The following is a 15031-nucleotide window of genomic DNA, read 5'->3' on the forward strand; positions in this document are numbered from 1 at the left end:
ATCAGAAGGCACGCACATACATAGCCAAAACTTTAGCCCAAAACTTGGGTAGCAACACCCTGCTTAACCAGAAGCCATCAGATCATCATAAGTCCAGGCCCCGATGTGAGCAGAGACCCTCTAATCAACCACAGGTCATAGGAATCCAGAAGACCTGAGAGGAAACAGAAACTAAGGAAGAAAACACCCATCCAACAAAGACAAATCCAGAAATTAGCACCTATACCCATACTCACTCCAAATCCATATGCCTAAACATAAGTGTAAGAACACAAACAACAGCCAGGACAAAATGTCACCACCAGAGCACAGCAAGCCCTGAATATTTCAAAACAGCAGAAGCACAAGAAAATGAACAAGAAAAGATCTTCACCAACCCCAAATTCAACAGAGGGCTGATTTCCAGAATATATAAAGAAGTCAAGAAGCTACATATCAACAAATCAAATAATCTAATTTTTAAAATGGGGTGTAGATGTAACAGATAATTCTCAAAAGAAGAAACACTTAAGGAGATGTTCAACACCCATCAGGGAAATGCAAATCAAAACGACTATGAGATTCTACTTTACACCTGTCAGAATGTCTAAGATCAACACAAGTAACAGCTCATGCTGGAGAGGATATGGAGCAATGGAATGCTCTTTGCTGGTAGGAGTGCAAAATTGTACAGGCACTTTGGGAATCAATATTTCAGTTTCTCAGAAAACTGGGAATCGATCTACCTCAAGACTCAGTAATCCCACTCTTGAGCGTATACCCAAAGGACACTCCACCATACCACAAGGGCACTTGCTCAACTATATTCATAGCAGCATTATTCATAATAGTCAGAACCTGGAAACAATCTAGATGCCCCTCAACTCAGCAATGGATAAGGAAAATGTGGTACAATGACATCATGAAATTCAAAAGCAAATGGATGGAACCAGAAAAAAATCATCCTGGTTGAGGTAAACCAGACACAGAGAGACAAACATGTTATGTACTTACTTATAAGTGAATATTAGCTGTAAAGTAAACATATGTACTATTTATACATGGACATTAGCTGTAAAGTAAAGTATAACCACTCTATAATCCACAGACCCAGAGAGGCTGGGTAACAAGGAGAACCCAAGGGGGACGCTCAGATTTCTCTGGGAAGGGGAAGTAGATGGATGTAGAGGTAGGTAAGAAAGGGAACATGAGGGATCACATGGGGTGTGGTGGGGAGAGAGAGTACTGAGAGCTATCTGGGAAAAGAGGGCATTTGGGGGTCAGGAAGAAACCTGGTGTAAAGGAAACTTCCAGGAATCTATGAAAATGAACCCAGGAAAGACTCCTAGTAATTGCAGATATTTACCCTGAACTGGCCATATCCTTTGACCAGGCAAGACTTCCAGTAGAGCGATTGGGACACCAATCCAGTCACATAACCTTTGACCTACAGTCTGTACTCCCTATGGGATATACTGGGATAAGGGTAGAACAGATTGTTGGAGTGACGAACCAGTTACTTGTCCAACCTGAGGCCCATGCCAGGAGAATGAGCTCATGCTTGCCAGTGTCTGGAGCACCAGGACACAAAGGCTGGATGAACTAGAGACATAGGATAGAACCAAACACAATTGGAGGAAAAGTATGTCAATGTAATGATGCGTAATGATATTCTGCTATACTCATAGATTGGTGCTAACCTAATAGTCATCAGAGAGGCTTCACTGAGAAACTTATGAAGACAAATGCAGAGACCCACTTTCAAACATTAGGCCAAGTTCAGGCCTGCCAAGGAGAGGAAAGAAGGATTGTAGGAGTCAGAGGAGTCAATAACATCACAAGAAAAACTCACAGAATCCGCTAACCTGGACTCATAGAGGCTCACAGAGACTGAACCAACAAGTGAGCTTTCATGAGACTGACTTAAGCTGTCTGCACATATAATAGAGTTCTGTAGCTTAGTTTTCTTTTGAGAATCCTAACAGTGGGAGCAGGGGCTGTCTCTGGCTATTTTACTGACTTTGGGGACCCTATTCCTCATTCTGGGTTGCTTTGCCCAGCCTTAATAAAAGGCAAGGTGCTTGGTCTTACTGCACCTTGATATATATTTTGTCAATGCCCAGGGGAGGCCTGCACTTTCCTGAATTGAAACAGAGGACATGTGGATGGAAGGGATGCAGAGTGGAGATGGGGGTTTGGGAAAGGCAGAGGAAAGGAAACTGTAGTCAAGATATAAAATAAATAAATAAGTAATCATTACACATTGCAAAGGTTTGCTAGAATAAGAGCGAACCTGAAGTTTAAATTTGATCAAGTCTCAGTATTCACTATAATTCAGAAAACCACCATCTTAGAGTATTCATTTTCATAGACTATTGTTTTAAAGAAGTAATCATTTGCTGTCTCCAGCTTTTATCTATAAAGTACCCTGCTGAGACAGACCATGTTGTGATGTTTTTATTAATCTGTTTTAAGTTGTTTATAATTACAACCTATCTTCATCCTATGTTTTCAACATGCTGCCCCATACATCTTAGAAGCCTTATTTGATACTACCCTTGATCTCAGCCCAACTACCAAGAGGTGATTAGAAATCTTATTTACAAATGAGAGCTAAATCTCCCTCTTCTCTATCTTGTCATGCAAAGATATATTCTTCAATTCTTACTTGGTTTCATCTCCTACACTTTCTAGCATCCAGAGTAGACTTTCTACAACTTTCTATCAGTGTAAGTCACCCTTGTGGGTATTCCAGCTTTAAGAAACAAGAAGTACTCCCAGATCAATACCATTGCCTGTTTTTTCCCAAGCACTCAGCATCATGTCAGTGGTTTGTTTTGAAGAACAAAAGGTTGATTTTGTCCCAAATCTGCTTGGTCTTTACCCCATAGATGATTGGGTTGATGGCAGGAGGGATGGCTACATAGAGGTTGGCAAACAGTATGTGGAAAGAGTGAGGGATATTGTGACCGAAACGGTGGGCAAGTACAGAGAATATGGCTGGGGTGTAGAATATAAGAATGACACAAACATGGGAACCACAAGTGCTAAGGGCTTTCTGGCGGGCATCCTGGGAGGAAAGGTTAAAGACAGCACGAAGAATGACAGTGTAGGAAATACCAATCAGGATCATATCTGACATGATAGTCATTATAGGTACTGCAAAGCCATACCAGATATTGATAGAGATGTCAGCGCAGGCCAGACGAGCAATGCCTATGTGCTCACAGTATGTGTGGGGAACAATGAGCTCTCGACAGAAAGGCAATCGTTTTAACAGGAACACACATGGAAAGATGATACAAAAGCTCCTAATGAGAATTGCTACCACAATCTTAGTAATAATCTGATGAGTGAGGATGGTGGTGTATCTTAGAGGGAAGCAGATAGCAACATAGCGATCAAATGCCATAGCCAGCAAGATAGCAGAATCCATGGCAAAGCTGAAGTGGAGGAAAAACATCTGAGTAAGACATCCAGGAAACGTGATCTGCTGAGGACCCAGACAAAAGATGCTGAAGGTTTTGGGAACACATGTATTACATAGGATGAGATCTGTAGCAGCCAGCATGGAGAGGAAGAAGAACATAGGTTCGTGCAGGCTGCGCTCCACACAAATGAGGTAGAGAAGGATGCTGTTGCCTGCAAAGGCCACAAGGTAGATAATAAAGAAGGGAATCCCAATCCATATGTGAAACTGCTCGAGCCCTGGGATTCCCAGGAGGATGAAAAATTCTGGATTGAAGGTGCTGAGGTTGAATGTGACCATTGTGGACATGGGCTAAATGACTGTCATAAACTGAAAACAAAAACAGCATGAAAGTTACAGTGATCCACAGAATACATTTCCCCAACACATCTCCCTTTCAGAAATGATCACTCTATCGCTTTTCTCTTTTCTTTATTCATAAACCTTTGCCAAACTTTCAGTCATTTCGCATTCATTATTGAAATGTTTTCCCAGAGACTTAAGTCATATGACTGAATCCAATCCTGACTACTGATAGCAAACCAATGAAGTTTCTTTGGAAAATTTGTACACAAAATAATACCACACAAAGAATGCACGAGGTAGGTTGCTCAGTGGTAGAGCACTTGCCTAGCATGTGCAAGGTCCTATGTTCAATCCCCACAAGTGCTAAATAAAATTATAAAAGACAGTTAAATGTTAGTCAGAGATCCATTTAGTTATTCAGTTGCTTGTCACTTCTTCACAAAGACAGGCTCAATGTGTGAAACCTAGGCAGACCATACAGTCCCCTGTTCTTCCCTGCTTCTCCACTCAACTGTACCATACCCTCTGTGCCTGCCCTGGTTCTCATCACTGCTATAGAAAATTCAGCTGTAAAGCAGAGGCACGCTGCTAAGTTTCTTCAATCACACTTCAGGTGTTAGTAGCATATTCTGACCTTCAGGTATTCCTGGCAAGTGATTATCCCAGGTTTGTCTTAGGAGGGGACATAGAGACTACCCCTTACTCACAACAAAAGCAAATCCCAGTAAGAGACTCTCAGGCTCCCGGCAACACTACACAATGGCACTCTTGTCCCTGTCTAACTTTTTTAATGACTCATCCTTGTGTGACTTCATCAAAACAGCAAGTCTATCTTTTAAAACTTACATTTTGTGATCTGATACACAACCCTTTTGTTCCAGTCTCAGTACTACTCATTTTTAATTATTTCTATTTTTGCTCCTGTTAGTATTAGAATTCTACAGTACTCTGTTCTGATCTATTGCTTGTGCAAACTGCACCAACGTGATCTCTACTAATAATGTGACATTAGCCGAGCCCTTATTGTGAAGTTCTGAAATTTCTGATTTTATATACAGCTGTCTCTCATTGGCGTTTAAATTAAATGTTCTCTGCTTGCCTTCTTCATCCAAACTACCTTATTTTTCTTTCTATTGATCCACCCCCATTCCTATTGTGCTGTTTTCTAAGTCAAAGACTGTTCAACATAATAAGTTTTCCATCTCTTCACACTACCTTAATCATATCTCCCTTACACACAAGAACACTCCTCATCTCTAAATGATTATGACATTGCAAGCATTCACTCTGAGAATCTATGTAACCCTACACCAATTGCCCTATCCTACATAATATCCACTTCTGCCAAAACCTCTGTTGCCAAATGTAAGTACATCTGTTTTTCTTTTGCAATTAAAAGTTTGTAAAAGATGCAGAAATTACTTTCAGAAAAGGAAAAACATATTTTAAAAATATATCCCAGAGGGAAAGTGAACTGAGAGTGACGTGTAAAAAGTTAAATAAAAAAATATGTATATCCCAATTTACTCCCTGTAGTTTGCCTGTCATCAAGGCTGACTGTGAAAGTAGGGGCTTACTATTTCTGGAGAAAAGGTGTGATCTAAGGTCTACTTTTCCCAACCATAGAATAAAGAAGGCTGGAAGTCAATCACACCAAGTACGGAAGATACAATGAGGCTGGTGTCAATGTTGGTTGTTACTTATGCTGAACTCTAGCCAACATCTCCATTATCAAAAGACCCAGATGCAGAAACTTTTGATCTACAAAGGTGCATCACAAGGGTTCATATGAAATTACAAGGATTCCTGTTGGATATTCCAAGCTGTGTATTAACTGCATTCCCCACATGTCTCATATCTATCAAATGTACACCTAGATGATGCCTAGAAAAAATAGAAAACTTTAAAAACCTAGATGTGGTAGTGCATAACAATAATCCCAATACTTGGAAGACTGGGGCGGGAAGATCACCCATTTGAGGACAGCCCGGCTACACAGAGAGAAAAGAAAAGAAACGGAAAGGATCAGCTGTTATAAAGAAAAGGAGACAACAGATTTCATGACAAAGGTACAGTAAATAAAGCTGACTTCAAATGATAATATATAGTTCTACCAATATTCAAAATATTCTTACAGATTACAAAGATAAAATCCACTGATACAAAGGAAACTTGGATATAAAGGATATAAATATGATAATGGGTATGAGTAAATCACAAAAAAATGACTCTGCAAGTTGTCTTCTGATCTCCACACATGTCCTAAGGTACATGTACAAACACATACTTGTGCATGTGCGCGCACACACACACACACGGTAAACGTAATAAAATTTTTGCAAGTAAAAATTAAAGACAGAAATGGAGGAAGGATTTTTATAATGCTGATATTTTACAGAAACTCTGATGTTTTAACAATTGAAGTAAAGCTGAAGATATTCAGAAATAATATATAAATTAACAAATACTATTCATGAATACTCAGACGTGTAAATTGGCCACCTTATACAAAATAAATAGAAAGATTCTCATAAATTATCTCCTTCCAAATAGCACCTTATTCAGACAGTTTAATTAAGGCTAATTTTACTTCATTTTGTTTTCTTTTCATGTTACTAGGAACTGATCCCAGGACTTCACACATAATCTGCAAGAATTTTACCAAATTATATTCCCAAGTCTATCTTCTTATGCTTAAAGAAGAGGTAAGTCAAGGAATGAACAGGTGATTAATAGGCCTACAGAAGGTTAAAGTCTTCTGTGTTTACTTTAAAGGCTACTATGAGCGTTTTGTGAGAACCTAGGCATTCATTCATTCAGTCACCTGAATAAGAGTTCTCTGCCAACTAGGAATATAGCTGGGTAGTAGAGTGTTTGCCTAGCACACACAAGGTCCTGGCTTCAATGCCTAGGTTTTTGTTTTGTTTTGTTTTTCTTGATTATCTTGATTAATTGAGTCAATAGGTCTTTGCATTGGCTAGACCATAATTTTAATTTATAAGTAGGTTTTTAAATGTTGTAATAAGGTAGATATTGGTATACTGGGTCACTGTAAGAAGAGAGATTAATAAATAGATTTATAACATGTAAAAAGATAAACAGTAATACTTCTCAGTTCTTAGGAGAAAGACAGAATAAGTAGCATCAAGGTGTTGACAATAAAAAAGCTCATTGTCATGGACTTCAAAGCAGGTTTTCACTTATTAATATTTTTCTTGTTCATAGATTCCACTTTATATTTTAACTTTAGAAAGTAATTTTAGTAATTATTAAAAACATGATTACTTCTTTGCTATCCATTAAGGATAACAAGCACATGGTAATTTGAAGACGTATTTCTTGAGTGTATGAATTCTTCTCACATTCTTCGCTGTCTTGTGAGTGCTGCCTCTGCAATACACAGTGAAGAATTTCCGTAAATCTCTTAGTTCTCTACTTTACCAGATCCTAGGTGTGACTGATCTCATTGTAGATATGTAGTTCCTAGATGGCACTCCAAAGACTGCCAATGCTTCCCTTTGCCCAGACAAAGGACTGCATTAATTAACAATAGTCCTAGGTGAGACTCTCAGTGAGAAAAGTTCATATGGCACTTCATATTACAAATGAGATAACTAGTTTACTGTCTTCATATTATAAATGAGATAACTAGTTTACTGTCACCCCAAATGAAAAATTCTCCAACCCTGTTTGATATGATCAAATGTCACTCTTTTTTAATTATATATTTTAATGAAATACAAAAGAAGCTGGCAGTGATTTTGGAAGAAGAGAGGGAAATCATCAGGCTAATAAATTAAATTTGACTTACATTATCTGCAAGAAACCTGGTACATCAGCTGCAAATGTCACTCTTTTGATGAAAAGTTGTATTCATTCACTGTCCCCACCAAATTTTCTCTCAATGTGAAAGTTAGAAAATAGATCCAGGCATTCATGATTACCAAGTCAGAGTACTGATTACACTATCTTATTTTGTTTCCTGGGGCTTTCTTGTTTAAGAAGCTATAAACCTTAAGAAGAAAGAAATCATGGGTATTCTTAATTATATCCTTAGGAGAGTGTTTAATGTAGTCTCACTAAGTGTGTATAGTATGAATGCATGAGGAGGAGCTCTTGACACCCCACAGTAATTAATCTGATCAGTCAATAACAATCAATTATGTTCTAAGTAAAGGTTATTCTTGTTCCCAACCATGAGAGTCACCCATCTTTCCCCATCAATCTTGGATCACAACCTACCCCCATAATAGAAGAAGACAGGCATTTTACCTCTAGGAATTGCAAGATCTGGAAGGGCATAAACATTAGCTCCCCAAATTTTAAGTACTCCTGAACCGGAGGAAAAGTAGTACCAAGGAACTTACTAGAGCCACCTCACCTCACTAATGGATAATCTACAAATGACTCATCTCGATGTAGGAAATTATCACCTTCTTCAATCACTTTCCATAGTGTTCAGAGAAGGTAGATATCTTGGTGCTTTCCCCCATCACTACCAAAAAATATGTTCACAAATACAAACCTATGGTTGCTTATATGAATTGACCCATAAGTCTCCAAGCTGGTCTTTCAGACTTCAGTCTCCAGATGTCTTGCTGCAGTCTGGTATGGTCAGGCAAAAATGTATTATGAATACATATTGTCATTCATGGCCCCCATTTTCTTGGGGTTAGAACACTTTTCTTCCTCAAAAGCCTAGAAGTGGTTTGAGGAGAGCATTGGAATGTACTCAGATTTAAGCTGATAGGCACTCTTCTTTTACACCATTGTCTTATGTGAAGGTATGCTGTAGAAATATATTCAAAGTTCTAATCTTACTCCTTCTATTTCCTAGAGCCCACCTTTGCCACAGCTAATACTCTTCCACTCCACCAGCCCCATTTCTCTCCAGATCTACCAGTTTTACTTCCTCAAGGAGTTCAATCCTACTTCCCACCAGCTTATACCTTGGAGGTCTGGTTCTTTTGCAAAAGCAGAGTTAGGACCAGAGTCTGAAAAAGCACAGCAAGGAAAAAGCAGACGAAAAAACACAAAAAGCAGCCGCAAAGTCAGGAAAGAGACACAGAAGAACAAAAGTAGCATATAGGGGACCATGCACACAGCAGGGAGGAGCCAATGCAGATCCCAAGGGTGAAGTGTTGATAAACATTACTTGTCTTCTCCAGGGATCATATACCAGTAGGAATAGAGAGTCTCAAGGTCTGGGAGACTTGGATACCAATTTCCCAAGTTAGCCTGGTACTAAATTAGTGTCTTAACAAAGCCTACTTGACTCAGATTCTTGCTGAACTCTCTCTGTGTGTAGTAATAATTGTCCTCAGATAGCACATACCACACTTTCAGGATGTGGCTTTTCTGATATGCTATCAAGCAAAGTACAGCATGACCTCTCTAGGTGTTATGACTTGCTCTGGGATAGAATTCTAGTTTTTCCATGGTCTGCTTTAAGAAGTGCATCTACCACAGCTCACTTCTGGAGATAAGTAGAGGAAGGAGAATGAGACAGGGAAGAGGTCAGAAGGAACATTTCACTTCCTGAAGCCTTTTTCATTTCCTTCAGTTCCAAGTTGTCGCATACCAAAGAACTGTACTTTGGGGTAGCATGTCTGAGCACCAACAGAGACAGAGCTGAGTGCTTGATCTAGAAACTCTACAGAGTTTAAGAACTAGTAAGCCCTCTATCCCAGTACAGAATTCCTTAAACATCTTGTTTTTGTTTTTGTTATATTCTGCATCCATGGGTGTAAAGAACTTCATCATGAGTAGTCATTGAGTCCTATTGAACTGAAACAAATCTTCATAAAAACTTAGATGACAGAACTCTGGGGAAATTTCTGCCATTAGCTCCTGTCTTTGCAGCTTCAAGGCAGCCTGTATTTCCAGACTTCAGCACCCACTCTCACTTGGTAGTTTTCTCATCCTCCCTCTGGAATAAGTCTACATTAACTTTGGTTGGGCCCATTAGTAATATTATAGGGCATTAACCTATTTGAGTGGCGTAAATCTCTAGTGCAGATAAAATTCAGGTTCAAAAGCCACCAATACCCAGCCCCTGAGTTCAGTTTAACCCTTCCAGCAGGGAAATCATTCACATAAACTCTCATCAAGCTAACAAGGAAATCTACTTTTGAAGTGCAGAGCTGGAATTCAGTTCTTGCTCTGTTCTATCTTTCCTTAGTGCTTCAAGTCAATGTAATCAGTTTTCACATATGTAAAAGGATAAAGATAATTTGGAAATGTTTAAAGAAAATTTCTTGAGTCAGACATGGTGGCACGCACCTGTAACCCTAACAGAGGAGCCTGAGACAGGAAGATTGTGAGTTCAAAACTAGCCTGAGTCTTAAAAATTTCAAAGCTAGTCTGAACCACATTCCAAGACTCTGTCTCAAAGACTCAACTAAATAAATAAATATTAAAAATAAGGAGAATTTTTGCATATTATATGCAATAACAATTATTGTTCTATGGGATAATCTCTGTAGGAGTCTCCAGGTTTCCTGGCTGTGTAGACTGGCTAATAAGTCCAGGCATACTATTTTCATGAAAAATATGAATTTTGCTCACTAACTAATGGTCATTTGGGGGCACATATAAGACAAACATTTACTGAATGCTCACTGCATAGCAGATATGCTGAAGATGATGGGGTGAATTGTACAGAGAAACATGCTTAAACAACCTGTCCTCAACACATAATAGAATCCTAAAACTCAATACGCTTAGAATCATCTCACTGAAGTTGTAATAAGTCCTAAATGTGAAAACCCAGATGCCATGAGAATGCCTAAAAGACATGATGATCCAGGGCACAGGATCTAGGGCAGCAGGGATGCCTAAGTAGGAGTGTCAAGGAAGAAAAAATATGGAGAGGAGGGAAGGGAGAAATCACAAGAATTTAAGGATCTAAAACAAGGCAAGTGTGGTGAGACTTACTGTTTTTTGTTTTCTTATTTTGTTTTGGTTTTTTGGGGGGGTGTTCGTTTGGTTTTGGCTTTTGGTTTTTCAAGACAGGGTTTCCATGTGTAGCTTTGGAGCCTGTCCAACTAGCTCTTGTAGACCAGCCTGGCCTCAAACTCACAGAAATCTGCCTGCCTCTGCCTCCCAAGTGCTGGGATTAAAGGTGTGTGCCACCACCACCCAGTGAGACTTATTGTTTTAATACTATCAACCTGCCTCATGGGGCTATTTTCAGCTATTTCAAAAATAACTTAGAGCAAAAGTCTTTAAAAGTCTAGGAATATATTTAAATGGTTATGTGGGAAAGATAGGTGCATTTAGAACATAAAATACAATGGGTTAAATAATGCTCTGTTGGATGTAAGCAGGTTAGAAAAGAAGGAAAATGTTAGCCACGTATGTGTCACACATGAGCATCCAGGCCTCAGGGGACATGTCTCTTCCCACCATGTGGTTCCCAGGGATTGAAATCAGGTACTCAAGCTTAGTGTCAGGTAGCAATCAGAGAACTGCTGGACCATCTCACTGAGCCAAATTTGAAAAATTTTTAACAGTGATCTAATAAAGCAGCCACCACCAGAGTCTCTTGTAAGCTTCTAAATGACATTGGACAAAGCAAGAAAAATGACACATAGACACCAGATCTACTATCATTCCAGAATCACTCTGTACCATTGAATCTGAAGGGTCTCAATGTGTTCATCATGACTAAATATGTATGACTTTATTTCCTCTGCATATTCTCAGATGTATCCTCACACAGTTTCCTTTTTTATATTTATTTTATAGAAAATTACATATAGGTCCCCCCCATTCCCTTGCTCTCCCATCCTCCCATGCTTTCCACCGACCCCCCAACCCACACAGCACCCACTCCCCAGGGATAGTGAGACCCTCCACGGAAGATCATCAAAGTCCATCACATCATTTAGGGGAGGGCCCAGGCCCTCCTTTCCATATCTGGGCTGCAGTAGAATCCCTCCATTGAGAATAAGCTCCCCAATTCCATTTGTGGCTTGGGAATAAACCCTGGCTCCACTGTTAGAAGTTCCATAGACTGTCTTGGCCTCCCAGCTGTTACTCACATTGCTTTAGTTCAATGCTGCTTCCCCCACTTTACAACTAGGGTGTGCATGCTCTTATTAGGTCAGGTCAACTGATTCTGCAGGTATCTCCAGTTCCTTCTTGGTTCATTTGGTCATCTCTCCTCTCTCTCCATAACTGGATTCTGGGTGTATAGCTCAGTGCTCAGCTGTGGGTACCTGATTCACCTTCAATCAGCTACTGGATCAAGGCTCTAGGAATGATAACCAAGGTAGTCATCAATCTCATTATAGGGGAAGGACATCAAAGGCAGCCTCTCCACCACTGCCTAGATCCTTAGTTGGGGTTATCCCTGCAGATCCCCTATCTTTTCCTCTGAGTCAGACCTCTCTCCAAACCTATAGTAACTCCCTTTATCAAGGCATCTCCTTTCTTGCCCTCTTCTATTCCTCCCCTCCCTCAGTTCTCCTCGCCCTTTCTCCCCCTGTCTTCTTTCCATCTCCCTCCTCTCTCCCCCTCCCCCCAGCATCTCCTTCCCCCACCTCCACCCCCGTGCTCCCAATTTTCTTGGGGGTTCTTGTCCCCCTTCCCTTCTCTGGGGGAACCATGAGTTTTTCTCCCAGGGTCCTCCTTGTTTTCTAGCTCTTCTGGTGGTATATATTGTAGGCTGGTAATCCTTTTTTCACACAGTTTTTCATAAAAATGTGTTTATGCATAGCTTCCACCCAGCATGTACTAACCCATTTGAGACGTGCATGGGGTTGGTTAATTGTCATATGCTGCTTCAGCTCACTGAGAAACTGGTTCAGAAAGTGGGCTTGTCCCACCCCTACTTTTTCATAAGTATATTTGTCACAAAGTATCCTCTAAAACCACTCTAACTCCAAGATGGGAAGAAAAGACAACAGCAAAATAGCTCAAGAGAAAAACAGTGTAGCCTTCAAGGAAGGTTCTCTACACTGATATCCATCAGACTCAGAGTTGAGAGTGACAGACACAGAAGGCTTCTGTGACAACCTCTATCCCTTATCCCACATCACTCCACACCACAAAAATCAGTAGACAGGAAGCCACTGAAGAGAACTCGTAAAAAATGTGACACGGATGCTGAAGTATAGCTCTTCCCCGGTGATAGCTTCTGGTGGGAGTAAGGTTGGGGAAGGACTCAGTTTTCTCTAAGGGGCTGGCCACTGGGAGTTTGACCGTGCTCCAGTGAGTACACGGTCAACACAAATTGGACTCCATACTTTTTTCTCTTTTTTGCAAATTTAGGGGAGTCGTCTACAAGGGCAGGTGTGGGACCTAGGAAGACTAGGAAGTGAATGTGATCAGAGTGTATTATGTGAAATTTCCAAATAATCAATAAAAATAATACTTTAAATTTTTAAAAGGGGATCTAACTGTTCTTCCAGAGGTTCTGCGTTCAATTCCCAGCAACCACACGGTGGCTCACAAGCATCTGTAATGAGATCCGGTGCCCCTTCTGGCCTATAGAGACACATGCAGGCAGAACACTGTATACATAATAAATACATCTTGTGTGTGTGTGTGTGTGTGTGTGTGTGTGTGTGTGTGTGTGTGTGTGTGTGTGTGTGTCTTTGGGAACAGCTAGAAAGCATTTCCAACAGAGGTTATGGCGGTTTACCCTGTGGAATAGAAGTGCCTGTGGTGTGGAAGAGAACCAGGACCAACCAAAGGAGGCTCACCCTTAGAGAAAAAGCTCAGTCAGAACCTGCGCTAACTCCACTTCCCTAGTCAGTTTCTATAGTATGTTTGCAAGTCCCAGATTTAGTGATGTTACCTTCTACTGCTGTTTGTCCTTTCTTTGAAAGCCTTGCCTGAGAGGACACCATTATTCCCAGGACACTCTGTCTGGAACTGCAGCTGACTGGTTCAGCAGGGCTCCCTCAATGAATTTCTGCTGGATGTTCTAAGCTTCCGATTTGATGATGTTATGTTATCTGTCTGTGTGTCAACCTATCATTTGATTTTCTTTTTTTCCCTTTGGCTTCTTATATACTTAATAAATTCGCTCATTCAAAGCCCAGAGCATGAAAAGTGGAGATCATTGTCCACACTACACAGAGCACCATGTTAAGCTCTGTTTCATACAAAATGACAGGGCATGGAGTATGACAACACAGAAGCAGAACATCCCTTCTTGAGCACCTTGCTCCAAGAGTCACAGAAGTGCAGATGAATTGAAAATAAATTAAGCATGAATCCATGTCAATAAGATGCAGGACTTGGAGTTCTATGAGGAAGAACATGTGTGTATGATCCTAGGACAATGGAATCATTGACAAGTTTCAGCAAGGTGAAAAGTGACACACACATTGTGAATTGTAAAGTGCTCACTCTGCTGATTATAGATGGAGTTGACTATGGGTTGTAACTTCTTTCAAAAGGACCTTGAAATACTTATGGGGAGATAGTTAATAGGTTGGAAAATAGTCAAGACTGATGCCAGAACAAAGGTGAAAATATAACACACACATACAAATACACTCAAACACACACACACGATCACATCTCCACCACAATGACTTATGAGCACTTCAAACTCAAACATTCAGTTCAAATGTTGGACTGTTTTTGCTACATGGCAGCATAAGAAAACAGAACACACGCAATCAGTTTCTGCTTTAACATGCATGTTTTAGTGATGCCATTTACCATAAAGGAAAATGGAGGGACATACTTTTTATAAAGGAAGATTTGGAGCTTTGGTGGCTTAAAATGCACTATTTCCATAAATATAGTACTACTAAAAAAACAAACAATTGGTCACAAAAAATTGATTTTTCTTCAAGCATGCAGTTAAGAAAATTGGAACAAAAAGGAACAACTCTATTTAATCCAAAAGTCGAGAGAGAAAGGGATTAAAGCGAGATGCTTGGCTTTTTTATTCATGTTTTAAGCAATTGAAGAAAACAGGAAGAACAATGATCTGAAGAAGTATAAGCATAGAAAGAAGTAATTATAAAGACAGGATTAGAATTGGTAAGTACTGCACAAGGAAAAGTAAAGTACACTGCCCTCATTCAGAAGCTGTGAAACACAAGGGTGCTAGGAAATGCCAGTCCTTCAAACATCTATCAGTAAGAAATGCAAACCTCAGTTGTGGTGTTGCTCATTAGCACAGACATCATCAAGTTCATCTGTCAAAGTGTATTACAACTAAAGCAAAAGAAGCCTTGATTTTCCAGCGGGTTGGTAAGTCTCTTCCCTTTCCTTTTCACCTGTACTTTGTATGTGGATAGAATGATCAAT

At 40.0% G+C, this 15031-nt stretch overlaps 1 protein-coding gene across 1 annotated transcript; it reads right to left on the minus strand.

The window, feature by feature from the left end:
- Nucleotides 1-2803: 2803 nt before the first annotated feature.
- Nucleotides 2804-3757, minus strand: LOC101823618 (olfactory receptor 52H1-like). The gene has a single exon (XM_005087281.2). It carries the CDS (start codon nucleotides 3755-3757, stop codon nucleotides 2804-2806), a length of 954 nt encoding a protein of 317 aa, XP_005087338.1.
- Nucleotides 3758-15031: the final 11274 nt, after the last annotated feature.

The sequence above is a fragment of the Mesocricetus auratus genome, unplaced genomic scaffold, assembly GCF_017639785.1.
Source record: "Mesocricetus auratus isolate SY011 unplaced genomic scaffold, BCM_Maur_2.0 Super-Scaffold_4256, whole genome shotgun sequence".
NCBI classification, from domain to species: Eukaryota; Metazoa; Chordata; class Mammalia; order Rodentia; family Cricetidae; genus Mesocricetus; species Mesocricetus auratus.